General features: G+C 39.5%; 1 protein-coding gene across 1 annotated transcript; it reads left to right on the forward strand.

Annotated features, from left to right (window-relative positions):
- Positions 1 to 5,318: 5,318 nt before the first annotated feature.
- Positions 5,319 to 17,692, forward strand: map2k1 (mitogen-activated protein kinase kinase 1). Its single transcript, XM_022190122.2, has 11 exons — positions 5,319 to 5,589; positions 13,567 to 13,777; positions 14,273 to 14,419; positions 14,638 to 14,715; positions 14,878 to 14,929; positions 16,091 to 16,215; positions 16,404 to 16,611; positions 16,762 to 16,826; positions 16,950 to 17,008; positions 17,106 to 17,151; positions 17,230 to 17,692. The coding sequence occupies exons 1-11, from the start codon at positions 5,507 to 5,509 to the stop codon at positions 17,341 to 17,343; spliced, it is 1,188 nt and encodes a 395-aa protein (XP_022045814.1). The 5' UTR covers positions 5,319 to 5,506; the 3' UTR covers positions 17,344 to 17,692.
- The last annotated feature ends 8 nt before the right edge of the window (positions 17,693 to 17,700 follow it).

Below are 17,700 nucleotides of genomic sequence, written 5' to 3' on the forward strand. Positions count from 1 at the left end.
TCCCTAAGGGTGGGATTATACTGAAATGAAACGAAAAAACACATATTTACCCAACCTAGTTATTTGGTGGGACTTTCAAGCTGTGGAACGTGCACAAAGACAACTGAAGATAAGGCCGATGCTATAACTCACAAGCACACTATCCATCCATAGTGTCTGCAGCGTGAAAGTAAAATCAGCCATGAGCTCTGTGATGGCCACCCCTGCAGCCATCTCAACCATGAAAGTCACTAACCCCAATAACTACTTCAGCTTCAGTTGAAACACTCACATTTCACATACAAAAACACATAAATAGCAACACACAATTTATAATTTCAAACAACACACACCCATAATTTATCTCGCCGTTGCTAAAGTGCTTAAGTTCTATTTGTAGTGAGCACATTTAGCTAACGTTTTTATGCTCAGCATTGTTTATTTTCAGTTGTACTAACCTTTTCTTTATCTCACCGTTGCTGAGGGTCTGGTCTTCTGGAGCTGTGATCACCTGGCTGGATTCAGGCAAAAAAAAAAAAAAAAAATGGCCAAAGGGAGCATCAGGTGTACCATAGCTTCCAATCAGATCATACCAAGTGGCTGCCACTTCAAGGGGTGGACCAGGTTTGTATGATTTAAATATTATTTTATTGATTAGATTTGTGTTGGGTAATTGGATATGTTTTGGGCTTGTTTATTACTATTCTTTTCATTAAGCAGACTAATTTTACTGTTTTGTGCTTTTTGTTGTTAGTTTAGGTGTAGGTGTTTTATATTTCCCCTATTGTGTTTAACTGCTCTGAGCAACCAGTGTCTATATAGCCAGTATTGTTGAGTGTTATTCAGGCCTGTTCAGAGTTAGTTTTTTGTGTGCAGTTGCTTTTAGCTTTAGTTAAGTTCTGTTCTTTTGATCTCTTTGATGGGCCTGAATTTAATATTGGTTTTGTCATTTTTTGGTGGAATAAAAACCCTGTTTTTAATTCACCTGTGTGTCCTCTGGGACTTTTCAAGTCCATGGGATATACCTTGCATATATTTTTATTAAAAGAAAAAAAAGCAAATGGTTTTTATGTTCATTATGATCATGTATTTACAGATTTTTGAATTATTTATGGTGGAAACAATCACTTATTAATAAAAAATGACTGGATATCCCTAAAATGTCAACTAAATAATCATCTGAATTTAATAACAATCACCTTCTAATTAGCTAAACAATAATAAAATGAGCTTTTTCAAAAATAGTTTGATTTTGTTCTTTTTATTAAGTTGAGATAATCATGACAGATGTTTCTTTTTTGACAATATATCAAATTTTATATAGAAAATAATCAATTGCATCTGTATCTGAGAAATCACTTTCAGCTAAGTTACCCATTACAAAAACACCTCTCAAGGAAGTGTGTTAATTCCAAATCACATGACCTGCTCCACATGATGTCATTTCCTAATGAAGAAAAGACTGGCAAGACTCCAAGGCTTTCCGAGGTATTTATTATAAAGTAGTGTGTGAGTCAAGTGTGGATTTATCACATCAACAGGTTTACAGCAATATCTTTATAAATAACTTTCAATTTCAATTTTGCTCAGTTGTGCATATAATATTTAAAAGAATCTTTCTGTTAAAATGCCATGTTGTTTTTGTTTTTAGAAGGCCATGTTGATTTTAGTCCTGAAAACAAAAGTGTCAACTATGATACCTGTCAACTATGTTACTGAAAGTGCCACAATTATATATTGACCCTCTTGCTTGGTAGCTCAATTCCTCACAAGCTCTTAGGTTATCATTTATTATCTGTTTGTTCTTTTCTTGTTCCTGCATATTTGTTGTTGGGGAACTGTCTAATTTAGCTCAACATAATTATGCAAGAGTTGAATAAAGGAGCAAAAGGATGAGGCTTGATGTACACCTCAGAAGATATGAAGGGAAATTTCTGACTGTCTGTTCACTATTAAAGCTGCCCTTTGTCTTTGGGGGAGAGAAGAGTGAGGTCTCTGCCCCCATGTTGAGGAAGGTCTTTTTCTCATTGCAATGATTTAGCTACTTTCATTCTCCATATTGTGAATAATATTATGTTTACCAGCAACCCAGCAGTGAGTTTGTTATCTTCCCTCGACAGAAAATGTCCATGTGTCCATCTTAAAGAGAATGTAATCAAAGCTTAGCACTGTTGGCACATCTGCGTGGCTGTTATTGTTGTACTACTTCGGAGGCATTCTGTGCAGACGCAGTAGATCCATATCTAAGTATTCTGTGTGTGTACAGTACGAATCAAATCAAAATGACACATTTTGGTTTTCTATGATATGTGCAGTTGGTGTCCTTGTTGGGTTGTAGCTACAGCACATCATTCCAATAACAAAATTTACTTCAATCAAACCCTGGCATAACCTCACATACTGCTAACTATATCACTGGCCTTATTTGGTCCCCATAATGCAGATTATTATGTTATAAGGTGAGGACTTACTGTGAAGTTTGGGTAAGGTTTAGACAAGCTGTGGTTGTTGTTGTGGTTGTTTGAGCAGCTCAGCTACAAAATAGACAAGAGAGGGGAGGAAAAGAAACAGGCACAGAGGCAAAAATCAGTAATTAGAACTGGGCTTTAAGTAACATTATTAGTCCGCAGCATGCTCTCAATTTCATATTAACTTATTTTAGCACCTTCCTGCCATCCCAGGGTCCCATTCTAGGTTAAATTCACAGATCTAATAGGCCACATTTAAAAATTTATGGATAAATAAGCACATTTTTTATTAAGCCTATTTTAACCAGTATTCATTTGTATTAGTAAAATAGCTTTGTCATGTTTAAAATCCATTAGGCCCTGAATGTTTTTATACAACAAAGTGTAAGCAAGTGCTTGCATTAGTGGAAAAAGAAAATAAAGCCAAGGGACAGCTGAGCAGAACTCCGAGCTCCTGCAAAAATCAGACCTTTTTGTACAATATAAGAAGAATCATCACCAGCTTCTTTTAATCCGCCGAACAGCCACAGAGAGTGTCAACAATAATAAAAGATACGAAATGTACAAAGGGAAGTATTAAAGAGGGGAGGGTATTGCTGTGGATGAAATCAGACAGTGAATCCTTGGTGATTTTGGACAGAAACAAGTAGAACAAAGGCAGAATATGTACAGAAATTTCCACAGTTTTTCATTGTTTTGCTAAAAGGGTGATGATGACCTCAACTGCGACAATGTATGCTTCTGTCTGTCTGTTAAAGAGGAAGCTGTTGTACTTTTAGAGTAATATGGGAGCAAGACAAAAACTGAGAATGGCTATAAATATTAAAGGCTGACCAAATAAATGTCCCAGATTCAGCAGCTTTCACGTCTTTTCTTGCTTTGTTAGAATTCTTTTGACTTAACGAGCATTTGCTTAATTTCAGCCGTTTGAAAACATATTCCATCCTAATTAGAAATTAATGACATTCAATTAATCATAAGTCTTTTAAATGTGTTCACGAGTTTCCTGAAATAAAACACCATAATTTGCATAATAATGACGTGCAGCTTATGTGAATGTAGTTTTGATTCTTTGCTTGCTCTTGATTTGAATACATCTTGTGCTTACATTTAGTAAGAATGTAAAGCACCTGAAGCCCTATCATTAGAATAATTTTTCAGCTTGAAGATTAGATTTAGACCCAGGTGCATCATTGTTATTCTTATTTTTGGATAATAACAATTACTGTGAGGATTAAATGGCATGATGAAAGAGCCTTAATTATAAAGGTCTGATTAGTTTCATTAATGCTGCTTTATCTTCTCTTTGTTCTGTTGAGAGGTACTTTCAGTCAAACAGACAAGCCTCATATCTTATTTAAGAACACAAAATAGACATTTTCTTCATTTCTAACACAAACAAACAAGTACTATTACCTGAGAAAGAGGAAATGTAAGCAAACACAACGTTTAAAGATCATTCATGAGAGATGCTATTTTAATATACTTGGTGGCTACTTTATTAGGTACATCTGAGCAATTGAATGGAAACAGTACAACTGTTCTGAATGAATGAATGAATGAGTAGAGTTCACCAGTAGGCTTGTGAGAGACTTTGAAGTCAACTGGAAGAAGATTGTTTGTTCTGATGAGACCAAAATTGAGTCTTCTGGCCATCAATACAATATGGTTTACAGACAGCAAACACTGCACATCATCACGAACACACCATAGTTCCTAAGGGCAATGTCTTACCTTGGTTTAACTTATAATAATATATCACTTTTTTCAAACAAGAAAAGCACTCAGAGAGTGCAGTACTGCACCAAGGCTGCTCAGTCTTTGTATCATTTCTGATGGATAAAATATTTAATAATAAATGATGTTGCACTGACCACAGGCGTGTGTTATGCATGTGTAGGTTATGTGCGGATATTAAATAGCGTGACCTAAATATGTAGCAAGAAACACCCCCACAATTTAATCAGTTGTTCCTTGTATCATTTCTGATGGATAAGTCCTGGTCGATTTGTAGTAGGATTGAAATCATGTGATCAGCAGCAGGCAGCTGACGTAGTGTTCACTTGTTGTCATAGTTACAGTGCCGATATCTCGCAATGATACAGAAATCTTTAACAAATCCGTGGATCCAAACTGTAAGCTGCATCACTGCCAAAATCTAATCACTTGGTCCTTGTGGCATGTCTGATCTTACCTGAAACTTTCATCCAAATCCGTTGTTCCGTTTTTGAGTAATGTTGTGCACAGATGGACTCAAGGAGGCAAACTTACGCCGATCGTCATATAACTCTGCCAGAGGAGTGACAAATATTTTAAACACTTGCATAGTAAATGCATTTTGCTGATAAAACTTTTGTTTTTAAAACTTAAGTGCGATTTTGACTGACCCAATGTTATTATTCAATTTTTGTATTGTTGTTTAGATATTTTTACTTAAGACAAGATAAACTTTATTGATTCCACAGTTGGAAAGGTTCACTGTTACAGCAGCTCAAAAGACAGAGGTATAAAGGCAGTTTAAAGTTATATTATATACACAGTGCAAACATTGCAGAGAAACATTAGACGCGGTCGATAAGATTTCAAGAATATTATTCAAAAAATTAGATTGTAATAAATTATTGCATGAAAGGTAAGTGAGTATTCTTCAATCACTATGATGACGGGTCCATTTTAAAAGTACATGCCAATAAACTCCTAAAAATTCAAGAAAACAAACATGGAGGACATGACCTCAGTGCCCCCAGTGTTTGATTCAGCTCCCAGCTGCCGGCTGAATGAATGTGTTTTTCAGGCTGTGATCAGCAGAGGGAGCTCTGCAACAAGCCCAGCCATGCTGTCCGGAAGACCAATGTAAATATTTTCGTGACGTTTCATTCACATCCACCCATTAAGAAGAAAATCAGGCTGCACCTCATGACAGCTCTGCTCCGTTTGCTCCTCCGTCAGCCTCCTTCCTCTCACCTGACAGCGTCTCTCCACACCTGAGCTCTGCTTCTTTCTGCGGGTTTCCGTCCATATTCCTGCAGCTCGTCTGTTTTTATCTTCTTGAGTGTAACATGCAGAAGAGAAGGAAGCCAGAGCCGATCCAACTCAACCCGATCCCTGATGGAAACACGATCAACGGCACCGGAGCCACAGAGTGAGTCTCAGTAATCATCTGGTGCTCATGTTTACACTGGTGATCGTGGTGTATCGATAACTACCCCTCTGATCGATAACCTGATTGATGGCAGCAGCCAGCAGCATCGATGTGTGTGTGTGTGTAAACTCTAATAGGAGACTCTGCACCAGGTGTGTGTGTGTTGTTGTGATCCTACTGAGGCTGCAACTAATAATCATTATTATTATCGATTAATGTGTTAAGTAACTAACATTGTCGTTAAAATGTGGGGAAAAAATGTGCTTCAAAGGTTTCCAAAAACCAAAGATAATCTCATTAAATGTCTTGCATTGTCTGACTAGGAGCATCTAACATTTAATACCAGTATTGATGAATCATTTATTGTTTTTTCTCTGGTTTAATTGCTTGTTTAGACTGTAAAAGGACAGAAAATAGTAAAGAAACCTCCTTAAACCCAGGCTGACAGAATCAAACACCCTCCAAAACACAAAGCTGTTCAGTTCACCTTGATATAAAGCTGTGAATTAACACAAGACTCTGGCTTTTCATAAGCTGGATGCAGCACATGTTTTGGGCTTTTGCTTAACAGGTATCAAATAAGTTGATCATGAATTTTGTGAATGGACTAATCAATAAATTGACTGTTTTACCACTAAGCAGCAGCGAGAAATCCCAAAGGGTACAAGGTGTGATATAAAAAAAACAGAGAAAACCTGCAAATCCTCTTTTTATAAGCCATTATCAGTAAATTTTTAACATTTTTAATTGATAAATCATTGGCAACAATCAATAGCCAATCTTTTCTTTTGATTTCTTTGCATCTTTACATTTATTTATACCAAAGTCATTAGTCACTTCAACAGTTTAGTGCTTCCTATCATCATAAGTGATCTAAAGATAACCGTCTATAATGTGCAGCTCTCTAGATCCTTCATGGTGTCATGGATGAGCAGGTCTCTGCGTTACTCTCACAGCCCCCTTTGTGTGAACTGTGATTAGTCAGAGGTTGACCTTTGCAGCGACACAGCGTGCAGAATGGTGTTCCTGTGTGTTGGAGAAGTTACGTGTAGGCCTGCTCCCACCACCGTTTGACAAAAACACGGTAATGGAGATGTAAAATTGTTGTGACACAATGCTCTCAGTTCGCAGAGAAAAGCCCAGTCAGTCCTGCAACAAGCTGGATCGGCTGAGATGAGAATTACATAACGTGTCGTCCGTCGCGATGGCAGCATTTGTGATGTGTTGGAGAGGCAGGAGATTTCATTGTTTCATTGTTAGATCGTACATCTGAAGGCCATCTGTGTGTTTTGCCGTGAAAAAAATGCATTGGACTAAAATCTAACACTGCATTTAAATTTGAATATAATTCATCACTAAGCTTTTAGGTGTCTGCATTGGTTTGAACTGCAGGAAACAGTGAGAAATGTCCATTCACTGCAGCTCTAAACACAAAGACTTTCAGTTTGTTACTACGTAAGACAAATTCTCACACTGAGAAGCTGCAAGGATCGAACGCTGATCTTTAAACTGATCTTTAAAATAGCTGCAAACTCATTTTCTAAGACTTAATTTTTTCAGGTAATGAGCTTTTTGCGAGATAAATTCTAGCTGACTTTAACTGACAAACATCTTAGCTTTCATTTTGCAGCATTCCATTATAATGAATCCACTTACATTTATGGACCTTTTCTGTTTTCGATGCTGATGTTGAAGACATTTATGTTGGATCAGCATGCTAACAATGTTAAACAGATGAGCCGTGCCTTGGCTTTGTCCATTAGAAGTCATTGTTGATGACATAATGTTTGGCGAGAGCCGACCACATTCCATCTGCTGCTGCTGGACAGGCTGTCCGAGGAGCAGCACGACGGGATGCAGCAACAATCAGGGACTCTGAATCAGAGATTTGGAATCAGGGGTCTCTGTGAGACCAGTAATGCTGCTGTATTGTGCACTGTGACACTCAGGCTGACATTTTGCTGACAGATAGCTGTGCAGCCTGGTGTTACTTCATCATCTTTTCCATATAAAGTCAAGTTGTATCTGTGTGCACACTTTGAGCTGTCTGAGGCGCTGAAGAAAAGTTCATTCTGCTTCAGTCCAGTGATGGGAAATGAAAGATCTGTTGTCCTCTTGCTCTCACTCATTGCACAGCCACATAGAAGAAGGAAATGTGGTAGAATTTGGTGTAATTACACAGTTACAGCATTGCAATATTAATGTTATTTTGTGAATAATGAGCCTATGTGTTGAATGCCACAGGTGAAGGGTACCAAGGAGGATTTCTAAATCATTCCTTACGCAGCTGGATTCATTAAAATCAGATTCAGCCAAATCTATTAGACCTGTAATCACAAAATTAAACCATACAAATCTCTGTTGTATCTGTTTATAGCTGTATCAATTGTTTTAGTGAAGACTTGGTTCAACTGTAAGGTCTTTATAGACGCTGTAGTGCATTATGTTGGCAGGTGTTATTGTTTTTTTTTTTTGTGCAACCCACTTACATCAGTGAAGGTTGACTAAATGACATAAAAACTCCTTTGTGCAATCCTGTGAAGCACCACAAATCACAGCGATCAAAAAGCTGCAACAGATGCATCAATACTCCCTTAAAACAACAGAAACTAAACACTGTAACCTTCTTGAAGTCAGGGTTTATTGAAGTATGTGTGTGTTTATTTTGACCTTTCAGGTTGTCTGAGAATACATGAGATAAGTGAGAAGTTACTGTCGAGACAAATTAAGTTTTAAGTAACTCCAGAGCAGGGAGCAAAGTTCCCACTTCATCACATTACCTTCAGTGTCCAGAAGTATCAACCACCCAGGGTGAAAAATATGTTTATGCTGCTCTCTGGCTACATTTTAAAACCAACAGGAATCTGCTTGGCCATTTTCAGAAATCAGACTTGTCATATATCTCAACCAAGATTTTAGTATAGTCTCATCTCCTAACTTTAGAAGGGCCTCAAGGAACAAGAAGGTGGAAGGGTGATTTGTTTTGGAGAGCTGGAACTTTGCCAGATCTTTACAGACCAGTGAAGGAGAGGATTGAACTTGAAGAGCCAGGCTATAATTGCTCTACATGTGGTATATGAGGATGAGTGTGTGTGTATTTGGGGTTATCACGTGTGTGATTTAGCAGATTAGAGGAAGAGGCCTGCATGAATGTCTTCTAGATCAAAATAAAGGATTAGCTTTCTTTGTGCACTTTGAGATGTATATGTGTCAGTGTTTTTAAAAGGATATCTCCACACAAGACACAGATTTTCACAAGCACAGCAGCACCAGCCTCGATAGCTTGAAAGATGTTTATCTGTTTCTCCGCTGACCCCATCCAGCATCATAGCTGGGGCATGGTCAAGTGTCATCTGTTGTACTTGCAGCCATATGCAGCGGTGATGTATCACGCATTAAAGTGTCACACTAAGAGCCATGCATCACAGGGATGCAGTCTGGTTGTGGAAAGAGTGTGTCGTCTACACTAGTTCGTGGTGGAAGAAGGATTATTGCATTCAGGTATTCATTTTTCCTCTGTTCCCTGTTGCCATCTACACGGACTGTTCTGTCATTTCAGATTCAGTCACTCCCATCTGCCCTGCTCTAACACTGTTCCTTCCCACCTGATTCCCCACAAACACCTGCTCATCTGTCCCCCGTTCTGTTCCCCCTGCCCTCATTAGCTACCACAGGTGCTTTGCATTATGGTAATGTATCGTCTCACTCGCGTGTCTTCCTGCTCCTTTCAGCAAGCATGTCAGACGTAGGATACATCTGTGTTTTCTCGCTCTAAGCTCCTCCAGTAGTCACCTGCCTCCTCGCCTCCATGAAGTGCATTTGGGGGTTTGGAAGAACCTCCATAATGGTGGAGAGGACGATTTCAGTTAGATGAGAGCAGGCATAAGTTGGCAAAATGAAAAGCACCCTTCTCCCTCTCCCATGCTGTCTATTATGTCTTACCAGCTGTAAATCCTCCTTTGATTCAACCTCCTTCTTGTTCTTGCAGTCCACCTTTTGTCGCCTCCTTTTTGCTCTTTATTATCTGATACTTTCCCTTGCATGCTGACTTCACCCCTCATGTCTCCCCTACCTATTTCTTCCTTTAATAAAGGAGAGCTTTTTGTCTCTTGAGTTCTGCATTAGATTTTTTGGTATAGCTGTGACAGATCGGGTGTGAAACAATTAAAGTCCCTCCCTAGTGATTGATTTAACCCCTAAAAACTCACCATTGTGTGTCAAGTTACATATTTATATATTTACATAAAAATAATCCCTCCCTCCCTCCCTTTATATTTGCTGAACTGTAACTCTACACTGTTGCTTCCGCTACAAAGTTCCTGCCTCTGCCTCTACTCATGGCAGCTTGAGCACACCAGCTCAAACACTGTAAAGCTATTTAGCACTTTACAATGGCAAATTGTAACACTGGAGTAACAGAGCCAAACTTGAAAATGATTCTGAAGAACAATAATAATAGTAAGATTGATTCCTTAGGTTTGTGGTGTATGGTTTGGTCATCGGTTCACTGTAGCTTTGAGGTGAAACTGTCACACCATGATGCCGACAGCTTATTTCACTCATGATTTGTCTTTGGGCATATAAAAAAAACACCATATGAACATGTTAACAAGGTAAAAAAAAAAAAGATTTGAATCAGAGGAGACCCCCACAGCAGTGATTTATCTCCAGAAGTGTCTGCTTTTGTTTTGTTTTTTGGGGGCTGATTAGACCTTCAGCTCTGTCATACAGGTGGAATTAATAACATTAATGATGGCTCGGCTCCTTAAAATGTCCCAGTAAGCCACAATAACAGAGCCTTTCCCTGAGTGGAATCCAGCCATTTTTAATACAGCTGCACTTCATGATGAAAAATGTCTGCAGAGACTTTGATGACCTCTTGTGCTCCTCAGTGAAGCTTTATGCATTTGGTAGATATTTTGAATTGTCACAGTAATAAAAAAAAAAAAAAAGCACAGCTGTTATTGATATGTTACCCTTAATGATGGCTTTGTTCTGTTTAAATGCCCTTATAAGCAGTTAAAGTGAGCCTGCATGCACAATATCAAGGCCCTGAACTCAAGCAGCTAAAGGAAATTCAGCCATCGTTAATTTCAAATATATAGAGATGATTTAGTTTCTGTGTTCATTTAAAACAAGTTCTGAAAATCTACAATATCAGGATGTTAGTTTGCAGTGATTCAGAGTCATAACACAGCATCAATACTGTAGCTGAAACAGAGAGAAGCCGCCAATTGTTTTAAATAGAAAGAACAAAAAAGGATCACATTTCACAACACACATTTAAATTAGCACATTATTTGGGGTAATTTGCACCAAGACAGAGGATGAGTGGATGCTGACACCAGCGAGCAAATGTGTTGCATAATGGCTGTGGATGAGCTTAATCCAATCGATGAGCCTCTTACTGAAACCAGACCATTGCACTCTGGTGAAAAAGAATTGCCTTCCCAACCCGCCAAATGCTTTCTCAGCGTGAAATGGCTGGCAGCCATCGGAGAGCTGTACTGAGTGGCCCACATAATGCCAGCCAAGCATGGAATATTATCAGAGGGGATCTGAGAACAAATAAAAACAACCTGCTCTGGATAGACCTGTCCAAACAACTTGCTGCTGGCTGAAGTCATGGATAAGGTCCTGCCATCACATAAGTCCAGTTTTATCTGTCCGTGCTGCTTTAAGGAATCTTTATAGCTTCATTATTCAAGCTGTTATCGATCCTCTGTACAGGCTAGTGGTGCTTAGAAAACAGTGATTTTGTTTTATATTTCCACCTATGACGTACATGTTCACATATCTAAGGAATGAAGTGTGCTTCTGAATGTATGAAAAGGAAATTAGTGATTACTTTACAAAGCAACCGTGGATTGTGGCTCAGTTTATACTTCCCTCTTGCTGTGTCCTGTTTTCCACAAAGGAATGTCTTGTGTTGTTGTGTTCTAAGATATGCTCACTGGATTGCAAAGGAAGTCGTTTCCTCTCACTTAAAACAAACCTTCTGTGCAACACTTAAGTTGTACTTTTTGTGCATTTTTGCTTGAGTTTGGAAGTCAGTGGAGGGAACAAAAATTCAACTAAAATGCAAAGCCTCTGATTTGAAAAATACAAGGAGCAATTAACCTCTTCATGCCTGTTGTCACAAATTCGCGACATACCACTTTCATTCACACTGCAGCCGAGATAGTGTATCCATTCCCCCAATGCCGGTTTGTGCATATTCAATACACACCTTGGAACCTTTTGCAAGCATCGGTTTCTTGTAGGACCGGTCAGAGTGGGACATTATTATTATTATTATTATTTTATCTGTTCTATGTGTAATAGACAAATTAACAATCTCACCTTATTTTAACATCAGCTGGAATGCAAAAACACACACACTTTTTAAATTTAATTGTAAGTAAATTCATGCATCAAGGGGTTAATGATCTTTTTCCACAGACCCTCAATATCTGACCCTCATGTTCCTGTTTTTTCATAGTGAAAACTGTAAATTTATTCTAGTCTCAAACAGATGAAAAGGTTGAGGGCCTCACAAGTGCTGCTTCTTAGCTAGATTTTAATATTTACTTTTGTACTTTAATAGAATTTTCTGTTTCCAGCACTGTAATATACTGTTCATGGCAAAAATCTAAGTTCAATTTCTGTATAAGCTGAAGCAGATGGTTGACATACGTAGCTCCTGATTCTGATAAATGTGTGCCTCACTAATGCATTCTTGAAAGCGAACGCAGTCTTCTTTCTTCATAGCAATCTGCAGAGATACTGTGTTTCTTACATACAAGTTGTGCTGGATGTCCTTGGACATTGTGTGGATGGAGCTCAGAAGGCCAGCGTCGTGCTCACTTCCTCCAGCACCTGTAGGGAGGAGGGCTGCAGTGTGCAGATACTGTAGTCCCTCCCACATGTTGTGTGTAGCGCGTTTCAGGCTGCTCCTCTTCTCCAGCCTCCTCCACCTCCAGCTCTTGTCGACAAAACGCCCACGCCACCCACAGGAAGCTCAAACTCAGCACCTCGTCTCCATGGATATGCAGGCCTGCTTTCAAAAATAAAACCACTTAACCCTCTCTTTGCTGCGGTGGTGCTGTAGTGTAAAGAGAGGAGCGTTCTGGCCTGCTCTGACTGCTCTCCAGTGAGTCGTGATTAAGTGCAAAGATAAAAGAAATCATAATTACCACTAAGCTTGATGGAAATGATCTTATCACCAGATTGGCGCTTAAGCTTGTAACTACAAGAGTAGCCGGAGATGGATGAGCTTCCAGTTTGTTGTTCTGACAAAGCAAGATCACATGCAGAGCGTAGCAAAAGTAAGAAATGCCCTTAACCAAAAATTATGCATGCTTGTATGTGATTCATTGACGATTTGCAGCATAAAAATGCAGACATTTTCATTAATGGAATTTCACAGAGCAACTGTGTGGTTAAATTGGCATGACCACTCACTGGTCTTTTCATTTCATCATTTCCTGATAAAAGCTCAGATGTGCTTTGTGTAACAATGAGGACAGTGATGGAGGTCAAAAAGCATCAGGTCAACAGTGTTCATGCCATAATTAACTTCTCAAGGAAATGCATCACCATGACAACAGCTCCAAGGGAACGCTGTCAGCACTCGGAGGAACCTCGAGCTTCCTCGCATTGGTGTCTGGAAAGGAACACCGAAACACACCCAGCAACGCATTTTGTCTTCCTGCGGGCTCATTGTTTGGTTTTCATTGTTCCTGGAGACATGTGCAGTAGTAGCTGTCACACAGAGAGCTCTGTCTTACCTCTGAGAATAATATAATACAAGCAGTAGATTGGGATGCAGTGGACTGCCTCATGCCTCCTGAGAGGAGAGCTGCTAGTTCAGTAAAGAACATCTGCAAAAGTTCCGTCTGAATGGACTGGAGTACCCTTCATTTAAGGAAGAATACATTAATAACACAAAAAATACCTTTCTTTCTGTCTGTCTTTCCTTACTCTGCGCTTTATCAGGACAAACTTGGAGGCACTGCAGAAAAAACTAGAGGAGCTTGAGTTGGATGAGCAGCAGCGGAAACGCCTGGAGGCCTTTCTGACTCAGAAGCAGAAAGTGGGAGAGCTGAAGGACGATGACTTTGAGAAGATCTGCGAGCTCGGTGCAGGCAATGGAGGGGTTGTCTTTAAGGTCTCCCACCGACCCTCTGGTCTGATTATGGCGAGGAAGGTAAGGTGCAGCTGTACTGTGGTAATGAAGACGGTGTGAAAAGGCTATTTTTATATGTAGAAAGCCAGTTACACTAACCGTATCTAGAAGAGATGTGTTTATTGGAATTAGTCACGCTTTCCATAATGGACTTTTATTCTCCAGTATGTCAGAGAGACAGTCGTAAGAGTGTAGAATCAAATGTTTCTCAGTTTCCAGGATTTGTGCACCGCATCAAATGTGGGTTACTGGGACAACGGTCTGTCCTAGAATTCGAGTGCTTTTGTTAGATGTCCTCACTTGCCTAGTTTAGTTTGAAATGCTGATCTGAACAAGCATCTATCCTAAAACATTTTTCTTTGTGCTAGTGTTTGGTTTGAACATGCATGTATTGTATCTAATGTTTCTGTGTATGCGCATGTGTGCATAGATGTCCCAAATCAAGGTTGCATGGTAGCATTTATCTTGTGTGTGATATGAGAGTATAAATATAAACCTCAGTCTCCTGTGTTCCAGCTGATCCACCTGGAGATTAAACCAGCCATCAGAAACCAGATCATTAGGGAGCTGCAGGTGCTACATGAGTGTAACTCCCCATACATCGTGGGCTTCTATGGAGCTTTTTACAGCGATGGAGAAATCAGCATCTGCATGGAGCATATGGTACAGCTCTTAAATGTCATGCCTGCCGGTGTTTTTCCATAGCAGTAACTCGGAGTATCGCCTTAACAGACTGTACTCAAAGAGCCAAGTATTTTTTTCTTTCTTTTACAGCCCAGTTGATAGAAAAGCAACAAATTTGGCGTATATGAGTGGCGTTATGCAAATGATATTTTAAATCAATAGATACTCTCCATGTTTTTCTGCCTTTCTGACTGTAGGATGGCGGCTCCCTGGATCAGTCACTAAAGAAAGCAGGCAAGATCCCAGAGCAGATCCTTGGCAAAGTCAGCATCGCTGTGGGTAGCTGCGCCGATTTCATGCACTCACACTAGAGCTATATTTCATTTACATAGAACTGGTTTCAGCACTGATTAATATGTACTGAGAGAATGTTTGTTTGTGCAGCACCGAGTAATCTGTGTTCTTACTGTGCTGATATGCATTATTTGTTTTCATAGGTCATTAAAGGGCTTTCCTACCTGCGGGAGAAGCACAAGATCATGCACAGAGGTCAATCGCTGCTTCATTTGCTAAAATATGTCACAGTTCAATGGAGATTTGTCCTTCTCACATGACATTTAAAAACATAAATGCTTGCAGTTAGATATGCTATATTTACAGCCTAGCTTCACTTCATTTTTGTACAAAAGTTGTAGATGTGATTTTGTAATCAGATAATCCATATTTTTACGAGGAAAAAAACATCAGACAAATAATTACTCAAAGTACAGTATTTTTAAATGTATCTATGAGGGATTTTTAATGGTTAGAGTTTTTCTCAAATACCCATATGTACATGGGAACAGGTTTTGCTCACTCTAATCATTCGTGTCTATCACATCATGTCTATTCTGGCCATTAAAAGATACCTTTGTATTGTGCTTTAATGTGAGTAATGGGAGGGAGGGTGGGAGGCAAAATCCAGAGTTAATCTGAATTTTAATCAAATCAAATGGATGTCTTCCAAATGTTCAGGCTTTGTGAAATCTGTTTGTTTCCCTGGACAGTGTTTTATTGTTGAGCTGAAGTGGACGGATAGCAACAAAAATAGGGAGGGATGTTTTTGGAAGAGAAAACCTCCATTTGATTTATCAAATGGAACCAGCTGATAATAGCTCTAGACAGGCTTTTAAATGCACTTTTGCACACAACACTCACACTGAAAGTGCATTTGGATGGGATCTATTACCAGAAAGTGTACACTTATGAGCCACAACATTAAAACCACCTGCCTGTCTGTGCGGTGTGTGTACAAGCAACATCCACCTGAATGTCAGGACCCAAGGTTTCCCAGCAGAACATTACATTCAATAACATGATGATAATAATGTCATCCTCTTTACCTGTCATTGGTTTTAATGTTGTGGCTCATCAATCTAAACTTGAGGAATTACAGCAAGTAAGCATGTCCCAATGTTCACAACAATTTCTGCATAAATAACTGGAGGCAGAGTTTTGATCTCTACCTTCAAGTTATCCCATATTTCACATATATCGAAATAATTTTTTTTCACTTTCTGTTGTTCAAAAGTATGAGGTGAGGGAATGTTCAAACAGACTATCACGAGCAGCACAACATGCCTGTAGCAGTTTGTTCTGTGCTGCTTACTGTTCCCTGTTCAACACTTGCTCACTGTGTTCTGCTAAACTCTGCATGTCCCTCCCTTTCAGATGTCAAGCCTTCTAACATCCTCGTGAATTCCCGTGGTGAGATCAAGCTGTGTGACTTTGGAGTGAGCGGACAGCTCATAGACTCCATGGCCAACTCCTTTGTGGGCACTCGCTCCTACATGTCGGTGAGTTCAAGTGGACACGCTTCGCCTTTCACACAGTACTCATTTAGACAGTAAGCATTTGGATTGCTGCAACAATTTAGGTCTAACATTTATTTTTGTTAAGCAAGTGGTTGTCATTCATTTGCTCCTTTACAATAGTTTTATGAATTAGTAATGGTTTTTCTGTTGAAACTGTGTGTGCTGTACAGCCGGAGCGTCTACAGGGAACCCACTACTCTGTTCAGTCGGATATCTGGAGTATGGGTCTGTCCCTGGTTGAAATGGCCATTGGACGCTTTCCTATCCCTCCACCGGATTCGAAGGAGCTGGAACAGATATTTGGCTTCCCTGTGGAAGGAGAGGCAGCCTCCAGTGAGTCGTCCCCAAAGCCAAGGCCTCCTGGGCGACCTGGCAGCTGTAAGTCTAAGCTGGGACCAGTTCATTCTGCAGGATAGCTTTTGGTATTACAGCAGCTTTAATCTTGGTGTTACTTCAAAACATGTTTAAATAGTTTAATAATTAAGTTTTACGAGTTTGTAAGAGTCATATTTTGTTTCATTCCTCTAGCATACGGCCCAGACAGCAGACCTCCAATGGCTATATTTGAGCTGCTTGATTACATAGTTAATGAGGTAAGTGTTCCAGCAATAATTCACACATTCTGACACGATGACCACACAGGTATTAGTGGGCTGTCTCTGCACTTTTATGCCATGTTTGACCTATTCAATGCTAACTGATCTTCTAATTTTTAGCCTCCTCCAAAGTTGCCTGGGATATTCAGCTCAGATTTCCAAGACTTTGTTAATAAATGGTATGTACAAGAGTTTTTGTACACATGAAACCGCTTTGTGCCACCCAGTGGTGCTTAAATGAACTACATGTTCTAAGATGTTTTCTTTCCCCTACAGTTTGATTAAGAATCCTGCAGAGAGGGCAGACTTGAAACAGCTGATGGTAGGTGTACTTATTTGACAAAATTCTCATCGTCTAAATTCGCATAATCTGAGCATCTACTGCATTTCTTTTCCTCAGGTGCATCCTTTCATCAAACAGTCTGAGGCAGAGGAGGTTGACTTTGCCGGCTGGTTGTGCAGCACCATCGGACTCAGTCAGCCTGTGACGCCCACCCACGGCACGGCAATGTGAGACGTGTATGACAAAGCCCATATCACAAGGTCTTCTGATGACCAATTTGTATTATTACAAATGTATGTTTATATGTATTGAGTTAAAAAGTTGTGCAATCAATAGTTGTATATTTAGTGTACAAACCTACATGCCAAGTGAAATTATGTATCAATTCTTTGGGCTACCTTGCAGGCCTGCTTGAAAAGCCATCTTTTTCTAATGATCAAATTATTTAATCATGACAAATGCTGCTCAACCTGTGTGCTTGATATTCCTCTTTACTGAAGTCCTTACAGCGCCCACGGATTAAATCTTTGTTAGCTTATGTGAGAAAAATTAGTCTTGTGAATTAAAATATTAAATGACAGACCTGAC

This window comes from Acanthochromis polyacanthus, chromosome 8 (assembly GCF_021347895.1).
Source record: "Acanthochromis polyacanthus isolate Apoly-LR-REF ecotype Palm Island chromosome 8, KAUST_Apoly_ChrSc, whole genome shotgun sequence".
NCBI classification, from domain to species: Eukaryota; Metazoa; Chordata; class Actinopteri; family Pomacentridae; genus Acanthochromis; species Acanthochromis polyacanthus.

What these genes read in the sequence shown, in the direction of transcription:
- map2k1 (XM_022190122.2), top strand. Translation starts at nt 5,507, where the DNA reads ATGCAGAAGAGAAGGAAGCCAGAGCCGATCCAACTCAACCCGATCCCT. An exon ending in AACGGCACCGGAGCCACAGA is followed by an intron (nt 5,590 to 13,566) that starts GTGAGTCTCAGT and finishes GCGCTTTATCAG; the next exon opens with GACAAACTTGGAGGCACTGC. An exon ending in CAGACTTGAAACAGCTGATG is followed by an intron (nt 17,152 to 17,229) that starts GTAGGTGTACTT and finishes TCTTTTCCTCAG; the next exon opens with GTGCATCCTTTCATCAAACA.